The sequence below is a fragment of the Bison bison genome, unplaced genomic scaffold, assembly GCF_000754665.1.
Source record: "Bison bison bison isolate TAMUID 2011002044 unplaced genomic scaffold, Bison_UMD1.0 scf7180017864495, whole genome shotgun sequence".
Lineage (NCBI taxonomy): Eukaryota > Metazoa > Chordata > Mammalia > Artiodactyla > Bovidae > Bison > Bison bison.
Window position 1 is genome coordinate 6,306,238 of NW_011495054.1, and position 14,156 is coordinate 6,320,393.

General features: G+C 51.6%; 1 protein-coding gene across 1 annotated transcript in view; it reads left to right on the forward strand.

The window, feature by feature from the left end:
- Positions 1 to 515: 515 nt before the first annotated feature.
- The window catches only part of CABP1 (calcium binding protein 1), an 18,336-nt gene continuing 4,695 nt past the window's right edge, over positions 516 to 14,156 (forward strand). The window contains exons 1-6 of the mRNA XM_010828632.1: positions 516 to 599; positions 5,837 to 6,013; positions 9,171 to 9,201; positions 9,452 to 9,595; positions 11,545 to 11,654; positions 11,884 to 12,031. Of these exons, the coding sequence (XP_010826934.1) occupies positions 5,837 to 6,013; positions 9,171 to 9,201; positions 9,452 to 9,595; positions 11,545 to 11,654; positions 11,884 to 12,031 (610 nt within the window). The 5' untranslated portion in view covers positions 516 to 599. The remainder of the gene's footprint in view (positions 600 to 5,836; positions 6,014 to 9,170; positions 9,202 to 9,451; positions 9,596 to 11,544; positions 11,655 to 11,883; positions 12,032 to 14,156) is intronic.

Consider the following 14,156-nt stretch of genomic DNA (forward strand, 5'->3'; position numbering starts at 1 on the left):
GGCCCGGAAGGAGCTTGAAGTTCCAGCCTGTCTCTGGTGCCCCCTGCTGAGAAAAGCAGGGGTGCAGGGAAACGTGGATACAGACTCTCCTGGGTCATCTGGCTCCGGGCTGTAGGTCTCGATGGTGACATCTGAGGCTTGAGATGAATTCACATCAAAGCTGGAACCCGGAGGGACGAGGACTTGCCGGCTACCTAAGAAGTTCCATTCATGGGACTGTGACGATCCCTTTGCAAAGGGCGGCCTCTCTGCTTTGCGCCCCGAGGAAGCCGATGAAAGATGCTCTATCAGGGTCAGGCAGAGGGTTTGGGAGAAGGTTCGTCGCCCTTGCTCGCTCACGCCTGCTGGGCCAGCACTGCCTCCGTCAGGACCCCCTCAGGGCCGGCTCTTGATTTCCCCTGGGTCGGAAAGACCGCACACGGTGAAGGGAGCCAGCGGAAGGAGCTGCTTTTGGCTCAACTGTGCTTCCAGCCCCGAAGCCTCATCCCATTTCAGTGAGGAGGCAAGTGTGAAAAATGGAGCGTGATGGAGAGTCGTCACAAGATCTCCAGGGCCTCGACTGGAGCCGCCATCTCTCGATCTAGCTGCGATGGCCGGGGGTGATTAAGATGCCTGTTCGTCCCTGGGTGCGTGTGTGTGTGTGTGTGTGTGTGAGAGAGAGAGAGAGAGAGAGAGAGAGAGACTGCACACACAAGGTTGGGAGCTGCGAAGCCCCGTGGATTTGGGGGCCCAAACTAGCCTGCTTCCCCTTCTGGGTCTGCTGGCCTAATTCCCAGCTGCAGCTGCCATTCTGGGCTCCCCTCCCCGAGGCAATCTCCCCGCAGATTTGACAGCGGGAGGGGAGGGGCCGAGGGAAGGGGAGTGAACCGGGAGAGGACTCGGCTGTAATCTCATGTAGCTGATCCCGCAGCCTTCTCCAGCTCGGCTGGCCTCTGCCATCAGCTCTTCAGGCGGTTTTCTCTGTGCCTGCACTCTCCCCTCCTGCCTTCATCTCCTTAAGAAAGTGTCCAGAAAGTTAAACCCACACACACGAACACACACACAATCCACCAAAAAAAAAAAAAAATCAGGGAGCAGGAACAGGCAGACGAGTAAGAGAGCACGCGCGCAGGAGAGAGGGCTCAGCCGGTCTTGGAGGAAGCACGGCGCAGGCAGAGGGAGGCTGGGGTTGGCAGGGACCGGGACTCAGGTCTCTTAGCCTCCGGGAGCCTCCTTCATGGACCCAGGGATCCTGAAAGGGGCTGCCTCAGCTTAGGATGGGCAACTGTGTCAAGTCTCCACTGAGAAATCTCTCAAGGAAGGTATGTTTCTGGAGTTCTTAAGACCTGGGGTGGGAGATTGGGGCATCCTGCCACCTGTCCCAGAGGTTGGGGGCGGAGAGGGTGGTTCTGTCTTGGGCCGCTTCCCTGTTCCTGCCTCTGCATTCCTTCCTATCACAGTTGTCTGTGTCCCGGGGCTCTGAGCTGAAGTTGGGATTTAGAGATGCATGGGGGCCTGTGATTGAGAATTTGCATAAGATTTAGGAAAGAAACCATGTAGGGTCCTTAGGATGTGCATGGACAGAATGCCTCGGGATACACAGGATGAGAAGAGGGTTAAGCTGGACTTTGACCCTGCTGCTGGTGGTTCTTTCCCAGCGGTGGAGGAGGGGTTCGTTCACCTCCTCTGAGGGACTCTGACCCTCTCTGGTGGTCTCTAAGGTCTTCAGAGTTGTGGGTTTTGAAGTAGATCCCATTGTTACTGAGAGGAAACAAGCTGGACATCCCCTTCTACCCTTGAGAATTCTTGAGTCAGGTCAGAGACTCACAAATAGGACCAGTCTGGCTCAGGGCCCCAGGGTTGTTTCCATCGAGAAATGGAGTATACAGCAAAGGTGTCTGTCAATTGCGTTCTGCAGTGGATGCATTGCTTATACACCAGGATAATATCCTTTTGCAAGAATCCCTTTTGGAAAGCAAATAAACATCTTCCTGCAAGCCTGGGCTTACGTCTGAAGGATCTTGCTTTAGGTGGGCTCTGCCTGTATTTCTGGCCCTCTGTAGTCAGGCCGTAGAAGAAATCCACAGATATTTCGTAAAGGAACAAGAAATATGAGGGATGGTTTCCTCCAATTCTTTCATTTTGCAGAGAAGGAGCTTGATTGCCACTCAGGTTAAGTGACTTATCCAAGGTCTCAGGTTAGCTAATGGCTCCTCCACCCCCAACCCGTTCCTACCCCCTCTGTTAGTTTGACAGCCTCTCAATTTAGGACATTTCAGGCTTTTCTGCTCATCTTCTTCCTCATTTAGCTAAGCTGCTCACATCAAATTCCTTTTAATCTTCGCTGTTCCTTGGATCTTTCCGAGGGTTGACTGTTTCTTCTGTGCACACCCCCCACCCCCAGTCATCTGTCATCTTAAAGGAGAGTCCATTGCATCAGACGTGGCCTCCACACTGTTGCAGAGAAGTAGAAATGGATCTGAATTAGTCTAGAGGACCATCGGACGAATGCCCTTTCCCTGAGTTCTGTCCAGACCTTCAAGAGGTGAACTCAAAGAACAAGAGCTGTCCTTCTGTCCTACCCCACCCATGACTCAGACTTCTTAGGTCTCCTCTTTCTAGCCATGTGACCTTGGGTAAGTTATTTGACCCCTGCTGGGTCTCAGTTCCCTGGTCTATCAAGTGGAAATACTAACATCTACCTCCTAAGGTGATTATGGGGCCTAAAGAAAGAGCTGGGATCACTGTCTGGGATGCAGTACTCAGTATATGTTAGCTGGTGTTAATAGCATTAGAATCATAATTTTATGATTCACAATCATAAAATCATATCATCACAATCATAATCATAAATTTTCTGAGAAGGGAGATGAGGAAAAGGAAATAGGAGAGGTTTTGAGTCCATGGAATAAGGCACAAGATCATAGTAGATATTACATTCAATTTCATTAAAAAAATAATAGTAAACATTGCTTTTTCCTGAATATCTACAAAATCTCCAACATCTGTTATCTCATTTGCTCTTTTCCACCGAGTGGTTCTCTTGCCTATTTTCTAGGGAAAGGAACGAGACTCAAAGATAAGAGTGTTCCTGAGATGCCATCGCTGACTGGAAGCAGGGCTGAGATGTAAACCCTGATCTGTGTGAATCTAGAGGCGGGGTTTTGTTTTTAATTTTGCCTCTCTCTTTTTCTCCTGCTGTCAGAGATGTTATTCATAGATTCGTGAACCTGACCGTACAGATCATCTTAGTCCAAATTCCCACTTGCTGGGCAATGCCCTCTCCCACCACATCAAGTGCTTCCTTACTCATCTCCTCCTCCTGTGAATACCTTCGATGAGAGGGAGCACAGTCTTGGCTAGCTTGTGTTGTTAGAAAGCTGTTAGGTCAGGAGGCCCGCTGGTTCCTCCTGTTGCCCTGCCACACTCAGGACATGTCCCCCTGGTGCCAGGAAACATTGTCATCCCATAGGCTGCTGCCCAGTTGGCTTCCTGTGTGGTGACTGGGAATTGGTGATGGAGAGAGGTGGCCTCCTCCAGGCTCTGAGCTGGGCAGAACTGGGCTGTCAGGTACCATCACTGGCCAGGGAAGAACAGCTGCCTTCCGGGGCAACTGGGTGCCAGACTGGGTTAAGATCAAGAGATTCAGTGGAAATTCCCCAGCCATCGCTGGTTCTTGCTTCGTGGGAGCAAATTTTTCTCTGTCCTCCTCACTTCTTTCCTGATTGGCAAATATTCTCCCACTTCTTCTGTAGCCAGAAGTAAATGCCTTCTGGCGCCCAGCATCTCTCAAGTTGCATCATCATCATCGTCGTCATCATCATTGTCATCATCATTGTCATCACCATGGCAACTCCACATATTCGGCTCTTGCCATGCTCTAGGCACTGCGCAACAGCTCAGTTGCCTCTCACAGAATCCTGTGAGTGGCCCTGATCATCCCCCGCTGGACAGAGAAGGAAACCAGAGCCCAGAGAGGTGAAGTGACCTGCCCAAGGTCACACAGGAGCAAGTGGCAGAGCCAGAATTTGTCCCCAAGACTGTCTGAGTCCAAAGCCAGTTATACTCAATCTCCTCTCTGAGTTCCCTGCGGCCTGCTGCCTCCTCCTCCTGGGTGTGCTCATCTGAGCCAAGTGAGTGAGAGTGAGCCAGAAACAAAAAGGCTGATTCTCTGCAAAAATCTCTTCTGAGATTATAACTGGGGCTTAACCACAGTTGACTCCCTGGCTCCCTCTGTCCAGAAGGTCTCTCTGGTCCTGCCCTCATTCTAGCCAGGTCCCTGTAGCCTGTGAGAGTGGCCGAGGCTCTGAACCTCTTTTGGTCATCAAACCAGAATGGACCCTGATCACCCCTCAAGTTCTAAGACTACCCAGGGTGACCCTTATTGCACTCCCTGAACTCGGGCCTTGCACTGAGGTCCCGTACCTTGGGTCTGTGTGGCTGCTTGCCCTTAGAGGAACCAGAAAATGGCTCCTTCCTCTCTAGGCCTGGAAGAAGTTTAGAAGTTGGACACGAGTCTAGACTGCAGTCCCACACTGTGGGGCTTTGAGGAGAAGGAGCATGAGGACAGGGCGAGATGTGGGAGACTGCTCTGCTTGTCCACCTGGGAGGGCAGGTTACCCCTTGGGTCTTAGCGTCTTCTCCTGAGTGTGACCTTCTTGGAGCTGGAGGAAACTGACAGGAAGAGGATGCAGCAGAATGGATGTGTGGGACATGCAACTCTGGGGTCCCTGGACAGAGGCAGCCCTCTAAGTTTTCACTGCTCTTTCCTTGGAAGGTTTGGCTCCAGCTCCTTACTCTGGGGGTGGAGGCATGCGAGCTGGGGGCTGAAGGCAGACCACCCCGACCTAGGGGGACGCTGGGCATCCTGGTGGGGAGGCTGGGCTAGGAGAGAATGTTGTGTCTGGACGCTGCTGTTGTCCTAAGGGGACGGTCTGTGGGCAGTGCTGACTTTTTATAGCTGCATGGGAACCATCAGGGAGGAGGATGGGTTGGCCGGGGCCAGGGAGCACGGCTATATTTGGTCAGTACAGAGGGCCTCTGCCTCAGCCTCCAGAGGTCTCTGGACCAGGCACGGAGCCAGCAAAGGAGGGAGGGACGAGGAGGATTGCTGATGGGAGACAGCGTCTAGTCTTGAGGCCACAAGCTGGGTGGAAGCTGACCGACAGAAGTGCTTTGTTTACCCCACCCAGTGCTTTAAATCGGAAGGTCTGGCAAAACCAGGCTGGAGTTACGTCATGCTGTCCCTTCAGAGGGGATGCAGAGCATCCATCTTACCCCAGGCCCCGCCTCTCACACCTGCCTGCTTTATTTCTGTTTGCCATGGCCCCTGTGTCCAGCTGTCACGCTCTGCTGCCAGCTCTGATGGTCCTCGCTACCCTCCAGTGGGTTCCAGCAGGGGTAGGATCAGAGGTCCATTGGGGAGCTTAGCCCTGAGGATTGTGCTGGGATGTTGGGAGTATCTTAGGAAAGGACATTATTCCCTGAATGAACAGAAGCCTCCCTCTGCCTGCTCCTCTCTCTGAGCTTCTGTTTGCACACAAGGGTGTGTTTCTATGCATGTGTGAGTATGTGTGTGTGTGTGTCTGCAGGTGTGCCACACAGTGGGTATCACACCCAGCTCTTCCTGGAGCATCTATTTTGGCCAAAGATCCGGGACTCCGTCTGTCGGACCAGTTTGCCGCCTGCCCCCCGTGCATCCTGAGGGCTCTTTGCACCCTGGTGTTTGCCTCTCAAGGTCTTCTCTTGAGAAGGGCCCCTTCTAGGACTGGGAGCCAGGCTGGGGCCCGGAGGACTCAGCTAGGCCAGAGAGGTGACACCTTGCCTCTGTTTTGTATTTGCTTGGTGCTGGCTGAAGATGCGCCAGGAGGAGACCAGCTACACGGTGGTGCAGACAAGCGAGGAGGGCCTGGCGGCCAGCGGCGAGCTCCCTGGACCACTCCTGATGCTGGCTCAGAACTGCGCGGTCATGCACAACCTGCTGGGCCCAGCCTGCATCTTCCTGCGTAAGGGCTTCGCGGAGAACAGGCAGCCTGTACGTAAGTTGGCCCCGGTGGAGCCGTGTTCGACTTGGCTTCACGGGGCATGAGGAAGGAGGTGCTGAGAAGAAGAGGGGCTCTGTACACAGTGGTGTGCATCCCCCGGCAGACGCACCTCACACCCTCAACTTGTGAACCTGACCCCCAGAGTTTCCCACTCATGGCTGCAGAGCCCTGGTGAGTCCACATCCACCAGCAAAAAAATAATAGTAGAAGCTATAGTTGGGGTTTGGGTTTTTTTTTTTTTTTTTTTTGAGCACTTAATATGTGCCAGGCACTGTGCTCAGTGCTTTGGTGCTTAAGCCTCAGAGCAACCCCAGGAGGTAGGTACTATTATCCTCCCCATCTGCAGATGAAGAAATTGAGTTGGAGAGTGTAACATGCTCAAAGTAACAGCTGGTGGGCATTAGCGGTAGGATTCAGACTCAGGGAGCCTGCCTCAAGGGCCCCCTGTCTTCTGAACAACAGTACTGAATACACGACACCAACCACTAGAACTTTCTATGATGATAGAAACATTTTCCTAATTAGTACGGCCCTCTACAGTAGCCACTAGCTCTTGAAATGTGGCTAGTGCAACTGAGGAAGTAGATTATTAATTTTCTTTGATTCCAATTCCAATTTAAATTGTCACACGTGGCCACTGCCTTGAAGGGCCTCTCGTACGTATCTGAACAGTCACAGAGAGGAGGGTATTGATGATGTTATAGATTCAAACATCGGTAGGTTTATTGAATGGTGGTGGTTGAGTTGCTAAGTTGTGTCCGACTCTTGCGACCTGATGGACTGTAGCCCACCAGGCTCCTCTGTCCATGGAATTTCCCAGGGAAGAATGTTGGAGTGAGTTGTCATTTCCTTCTCCGGGGTTTATTGAATGCCACCTGCTAAACACTTTACGTATCTTGCCTCACAGATGCTAACAAAGACCCTGTAAGGTGGTTTCTGGTATTAACCCATTTTACAGATGAGGAATCTGTGGCTCATACAGTGGAAATGACCTGTCCAACGTCCTACATCTAGGAAGCAGCAGATCCGGGCTTTGTCCTTGAGTCCATCTGACTTTAGAGGCCAAACTCATCCCTCGACTGCATAAGTTGGGGAGTGAGGGCCGTGGTGGGCTCTGTTCCCACCTGACCCCCTGAATCGGTGTTCATGGTTTCCCTGTCATGTCAGTGAGCATCCCTGGCTCTGTTCCACATCCCCCGCCATTCTGCCCTGGGGAGCGTGTGATTCAGGGACCAGCCACCAGGACTCAGCCGGACCAGCTCTGGCCACAGGCACATGGCAAAGGGGTACTGGCTTTTCTGCACCCTGGTTCTGGGTTTACAAGAAGCAGAGAGGGGGCTGCAGAGCTGATCCTGGAGATGTGAGAGGCTGCAGGGTGGGAAGGGACTTGCCGCCTCTCCTAGTGAGCATACCCTGCATGTGTGTGTACATGCATATTCTCGCTGATGCTTTCACTTATGGGGGGTACCAGGCATTGAGAAAAACACCTTTTGTGGTCACTCAAGATCCCAGTCTGACTAAGAACAGCTAGTAGGGATAGAGGTAGGAATGGGTAGGTGTTAGAGAGAGTGACAACCCCTCCCTGTGCATGGTGACAGGCTTTTTAAGTGGAAGTCCTTTCAGTCATCTCACAGAGACAGACAGCTTCAGCTAGAAATGCTGCTGGCAGGACCTGGGAGCCTGCAGACTACTCATGCCAAGTTCATGTACACTCTCAGCATGGTCCTGCCATGTATGGCCCCTTCCAAGAGCCGAGTCCTTCCTGTGCAGCTGGTGGTCCTGCAAAATGTTGCTCAACAGCCCCTTTCTAGAAGATTCCAGGGTTTTCTGGCATTGGGATCCCTTGCCCTGGGGCCAGTTTGGAGCAGGTGGGCAGCAACTTCTCACCTGCCCTGGCCCAGTGGGCTAGAACAGCCTGTGTGCACAGCTATGGCACGCCCACATGTCTGTTTCCCTGAATGGTTTACCCACACCTGGTGTGCGCTTCCTCAGGACGGGCACACCCTGCCCCTTTGGGCAGGGAGCTATGACATATGGGCAGGATGAGCACTGTGGACCAGTTTTGGAGCCTGCTAGGCATGTCCAGCTGGGCACCGCATCCATTTCATGCCAGTCTGTTTCTCTCCTGGGCAGGCCTGGGGCAGCTGGCATGTCACCAGCCGGAGCCTGCCCTCTGCTCCCTCCGGGCCCGCTCTTTGGAGACTTCTCTGCCATCTGTTCGGATGCCTCACCCTGGGGCTTCCTTGACTCCCCAAGGAGACCTGGGCACTGCTTGAGGCTGGAGACGTGTACTTTGGACCCTGGCAGCCGCCAGAGGCACTGGCAGCCCCCAGGGTCCTATGCTGTGTCCTGTGACGGGGCAAGGTCTGCGATGGGAGCCCAACTGGAGAAGGTGGGGCGGTGCCCAGGAAGCAGGGCGCAGCCCTAATCCTGCCTCCACTCCTGCTCCTTCTCTTCCTCCCTCTTGTGCACCTGTCTGGACCCCACTCTCCCTCTCCCAGCCTCTTGCTTCTCCCATTGCGCCCCCTCAGTCCCTCTTCTCCCCCACTCTTCCTGGTTTCACTGGGCATGTGTGTGTGCATGCTCAATCATGTCCGACTCTTTGCGACCCCATGGACTGTAGCCCTCAAGGTCCTCTGACTATAGAATTTTCCAGGCAAGAATACTGGAGTGGGTTGCCATTTCCTTCTCCAGGGGATCTTCCCAACCCAAGGATTGAACCAGCGTCTCGTGTCCCTGCACTGGCAGGCGGGTTCTTTACCAACTGAGCCACTGGGGAAGCCTTTGGTTTTATTGGGTAGAGCCCTCTTCTGCCTGTTGGAATCCTCCCAATAACCCTATTTTATTTACAGGTTTTGGCCTCCAGATCAGCTCTGTTCCTTGACCACATGCTTGTGTCTGGAATAAGGGGTTAGGGGTGCAGAGGTTCTGGGCCGTGGAAGGGGCTTCTGGCTCCCTGGCCTCTCCCATGTGTGTTGGACAAGTGGGGCTGCACTTTTCCCCTCCAGGACATGGTCCAGGCACACCTCCGCTGCTGCCCATCACCTCCCAGCCAGTGCCTGCTGCCACTGGGATGGCCCTCAGCTGGGCACTGGATGACTTCCGGGCCCCTCCCGGCTGCTAATGGCACATGTTCTTTTGTTTCAGGACAGATCTCTGCGGCCAGAGGAGATTGAAGGTGAGACCTGGCCTCTTAGAGGAGGGTGTTGCTCAGCCATCCAGGAAGATGAGGGGAGGGAGGTGGGTGGGAAGAGGGGCAGAGACGTCTTGGCTTCCTGTGAACAGGGTCTGGTGCAGGGCCAGGCATCCTCTGGGGAGCCGGGCGTTGGAGGAATGCATGAGTCGATGGGTCCCTCGGGGCCGCCTCTGCCCTGGAGGCTCTGCGGGTCCTCCCCCCGCACCACGTTCACCTTCCTTCTCTTCCCCAGAGCTCAGGGAGGCCTTCAGAGAATTTGACAAGGACAAAGATGGCTACATCAACTGCCGGGACCTGGGTAACTGTATGCGCACCATGGGCTACATGCCCACCGAGATGGAGCTCATCGAGCTGTCTCAGCAGATCAACATGAACTGTGAGTCCCTCCGCCCGGCACCCCCTTCCCTCCCTGGCCTCGCCCTTGCTGTCCTCTGCCTGGGTTCAAGTTCTGAGCTCCCCCTTCTTCCTAGCTCTGTGACCTGCAGGCAAACCACTTACCCTCCCTGTGCCTGCCTCAGTTTCTTCACCTGTAAAATGAGGGGTGGAATGGGGAGTTAACTGGGGGTATGTTTATTTATTTATTGTTTTTTCTTGGCTTATTTATTCATTCATTTTTTTGGGAAACAGCTTTATCGAGATATTCATATATCGTACAGTTGACTCACTTAAAGCCTTCCCTTCAGGGACTTCTGTGGTGGTCCAGTGGTTAGGACTCCTTATTCTCACTGCAGGGGGCATGGGTTTGATCCCTGGTTGGGAAATTAAAGTATAGAATTCAGTGTCTTTTAGTATATTCAGAGTTGTGCAACCATCACCCCAATCAACTTTAAAATATTTTCATGCCCCCTCCACCAAAGAAGTCCTATACCACTCTGCCATCACCCCCAAGTCCCTCCCCAGCCCTGGGCAAGCACTAAGCAGATTTGCCTATTCTGGGCATTTCTTTTTTTGAGTTGAAGTGTGGTTGATTTACAGTATTACATTCAGGTGTACAGCATAGTGATTCCAAATTTTTATAGATTATACTGTATTTAAAGCTATTGTAGAATATTGGCTCTATTCCCTGTGGTGTACAATATACTCCTATGGCTTTTTTATTTGCCACAGAGTAGTTGACATCTCTTAATCCCCAGCCTCTATGTTGCCCCTCCCCCAACCCCCCTTTCTCACTGGTGACTGCTGGTTTGTTTTCTGTATCTGTGAGCCTGTTTCTCTTTAGGGGACATGTTTTATTTTTTAAAAAATTATTTATTTATCTTGGCTGTGTTGGGTCTTTGTTGCTACGTGCAGACTCTCTGTAGTGCGTTGAGCAGGGGCTACTTTCTGGTTGCGGTGTGTGGGCTTCTCGTTGCGGTGGCTTCTCTTGTTGCAGAGCATGGGCTCTAGAGCGCGAGCTTCAGTAGTTGTGGTGCACGGGCTCAGCTGCCCCATGGCAGGTGGGACCTTCCCAGACCAGGGATCATGTCCCCTGGATTGGCCGGTGGGACTCCCAACCACTGGACCACCAGGAAAGAAGTCCCTAGACACTGTTGAGCTGTAATATTCTAAACAGCCCAATAATCAATACCTGGCACTCAGTAAGACTTGAACAGAGGACGCTATCATTATTGTGTTTTTCTCTGTCTCCCTTTGGGTTCTCCCAGGAGCAGACCAGGAGACAAGGGTTTGAGTGTGCAGTTTACTTAGTAGGGACAGGACAGAGTCGATAGAGAGTAGGGAGGCAGGAGGGTGAAGACAGGGCACCAAGGCAGAAGGCACTCGAGGAGCTGCCACTGTGGGTGATCGAGCTCAGGGTGCTGGTGTCGAAGGCCCACGTGGAGCTGTCTCTCGGGCTGGGTATTTATCCCCCAAGCTCAGTCACCGGCTGAAAGTGTTGTGAGCAGGCCCCAGGGGCAGGTCTCCTGTATTTCCACCCTCTGAAGGCTGGTTGGAAGGTGAGTTCCACTTGCACAGTGAGGGAGAGAGGGGGGCAAGTGCGCCAGGCGCTCACGACTCCTGCTTCCCTCTCAGTCTTTCTGTGTGTTTGTCTCTGTCTCTCTCCTGCTCTGAAATTCTTTGCCTATCTCTGTGACCTCATGTTTCTTTCTCCCCTCTGTACCCCTGTCCAGTTCCTGACTTGTTCCTTTAGTTAGCCCCTGGCCACTCCTCTGAGCTCTTTTGCGATAACCCCCCTGTCCATGGTCACTTCTCTGTCCTCGTTTGGCCTCTGCTTTTACCCTGGGCCTCTCGCTGGGAAGGTCAGGGAGGGCTGAAAGCTCCCCTGGTTGTCTGGTTGGAGGTGGGCGGTAGTTAGATGGATGACCTAGCCTGTTCCTCTGTCCCCAGTGGGTGGCCACGTGGATTTTGATGACTTTGTAGAGCTAATGGGACCTAAACTCCTGGCGGAAACGGCAGATATGATTGGAGTAAAGGAACTGCGAGATGCCTTCCGAGAGGTAAGTGGTGGACAGTGGACAGGCGGGGCAGGGGGACTTGTTAGAATTCCCAACCTGAAAGGAAACTGGACCTCTGGATCCCACCCCAGGGGAAGAAGCTTGGACAGAGAGGCACTCTGGGGAAAGGGTTGGGGGGGACAATGATGCTGAAGAAGGGGTTCAACCTTGGGATCTGCTTCTGACAGACTTTCTGTTGTAGCAACTCTTCCCTCCTTCATGCCCTCTCTAGTTTGACACCAATGGTGATGGGGAGATAAGCACCAGTGAGTTACGAGAGGCCATGAGGAAACTCCTGGGTCATCAGGTGGGACATCGAGACATAGAAGAGATTATCCGGGACGTGGACCTCAATGGGGATGGACGAGTGGACTTTGAAGGTAGGCGGGTCTTGAGAGTGAAAGAAGAACCAAGACAGGAGTGGGCATCCACAGAGACCACCCCTCCACATGTGAGTCCACCATGCAGTCATCAATCTGCCCCAACTTCTCATCCCCTTACCCTTCCATCCTTCCACCCCTCTAATCCATTGTCTGTTCCTACACCCATCCATCCATCCATCCATCTTTCCAGATCTCTCTTTCCATGTGTTCATCCATCTGTCTCTTTTTCTGTCCAGGTGCCTATTTATCCACTAATGGATCTCCAAATAATTATCCATAGAATCATTTACCTGTGGCCTTACCTAGCCATCCAGGCATCTATTCATTCTGTACATTCACCCATGCCTCCATCTACCCGTATACCTCCTCCCATCTATCCATGCATCAACGTCCATTCACACATTTATTCTCTACCCGTCCGCCGGTATCTCCACCCGTACTCCCATGGACCTGTTGGTTGTGTGCACAGGCCTTTCCCCATCTGTATCCATCGAATCACCCATCTATCCACTCCTGTGTCCCTCTGCCCCCACCCATCTCATTCCATGTCTACTGGCCCACCTTCTCCTGTATCCATCCATGGAGGTATTTTCTGAACCCACATTTCTCAACCTGACACTCAGACCCCTTAAGATCTATCCACAATTCACCTCTCTGGCCACAGCTTTCACCATTCCTTCGCTCACACTCCACCTTAAAACCACAGGTGATCCAAAAGCCTGCCAAGCTCTCATTTGATTACACTATTCTTTTTGTCAGGATGCCTTGTATTCTATTCTTCCCTGGGGTTAAAGTCTATTCCATCTTTAAGACCCAGCAGTGGGGCCACTTCCCTCCGTCCCCAGACTGAGCTTCCTCTTTTCTGGGCTTTCACAGCACCTCAGGCTTACCCTCGTTCTTCACACTGGCCCCTAAGCGCTAGTTATATCTCCACTGAATTCTGAACTTTTGGAGAAAAGAGGAACCCTACTTACTTTATCTCTGAGATTCCCACAGAACTCAGTACCTGACACATAGCGAATGCTCAGTAAAAGTGTTTTTAAAATAGTAATAATCATAATTAGTGATCATCTCTAACTGTACATGCTCTATACAGTCAGCAAAAACAAGACTGGGAGCTGACTGTGGCTCAGATCATGAACTCCTTTTTGCAAAATTCAGACTTACATTGAAGAAAGTAGAGTAAACTACTAGACCAGGTATGATGTAAATCAGATCCCTTACGATTATATAGTGGATGTGACAAATAGATTCAAGGGATTAGATCAGATAGAGTGCCTGAAGAACTATGGACAGAGGTTCATGACATTGTACAGGAGGCAGTGATCAAGACCATTCTCAAGAAAAAGAAATGCAAAAAAGCAAAATAGTTGTCTGAGGAGGCCTTACAAATAACTGTGAAAAGAGAAGCAAAAGGCAAAGGAGAAAAGGAAAGATACACCCATTTGAATGCAGAGTTCCAAAGAATAGCAAGGAGAGATAAGAAAGCCTTTCTCAGTGATCAATGCAAAGAAATAGAGGAAAATAATAGAATGGGAAACACTAGAGATCTCTTAAAGAAAATTAGAGATCCCAAGGGAACATTTCATGCAAAGATGGACACAATAAAGGACAGAAATGGTATGGATCTAACAGAAGCAAGAGATATTAAGAAGAGGTGGCAAGAATACACAGAAGAACTATATAAAAAAGGTCTCCATGACCCAGATAACCACAATGGTGTGATCATTCACTTACAGCCAGACATCCTGGTGTGTGAAGTCAAGTTGGCCTTAGGAAGCATCACTATGAACAAAACTAGTGGAGGTGATGGAATTCCAGCTGAGCTATTCCAAATCCTAAAAGATGATGCTGTGAAAGTGCTGCACTCAACATGCCAGCAAATCTGGAAAACTCAGCGGTGGCCACAGGACTGGAAAAGATCAATTTTCATTCCAATCCCAAAGAAAGATAATTCCAAAGAATGTTCAAACTACCACACAATTACACTCATCTCACACGCTAGCAAAGTAATGCTCAAAATTCTCCAAGCCAGGCTTCAGCAGTACGTGAACTGTGAACTTCCAGATGTTCAAGCTGGATTTAGAAAAGGCAGAGGAACCAGAGATCAAATTGCCCATAT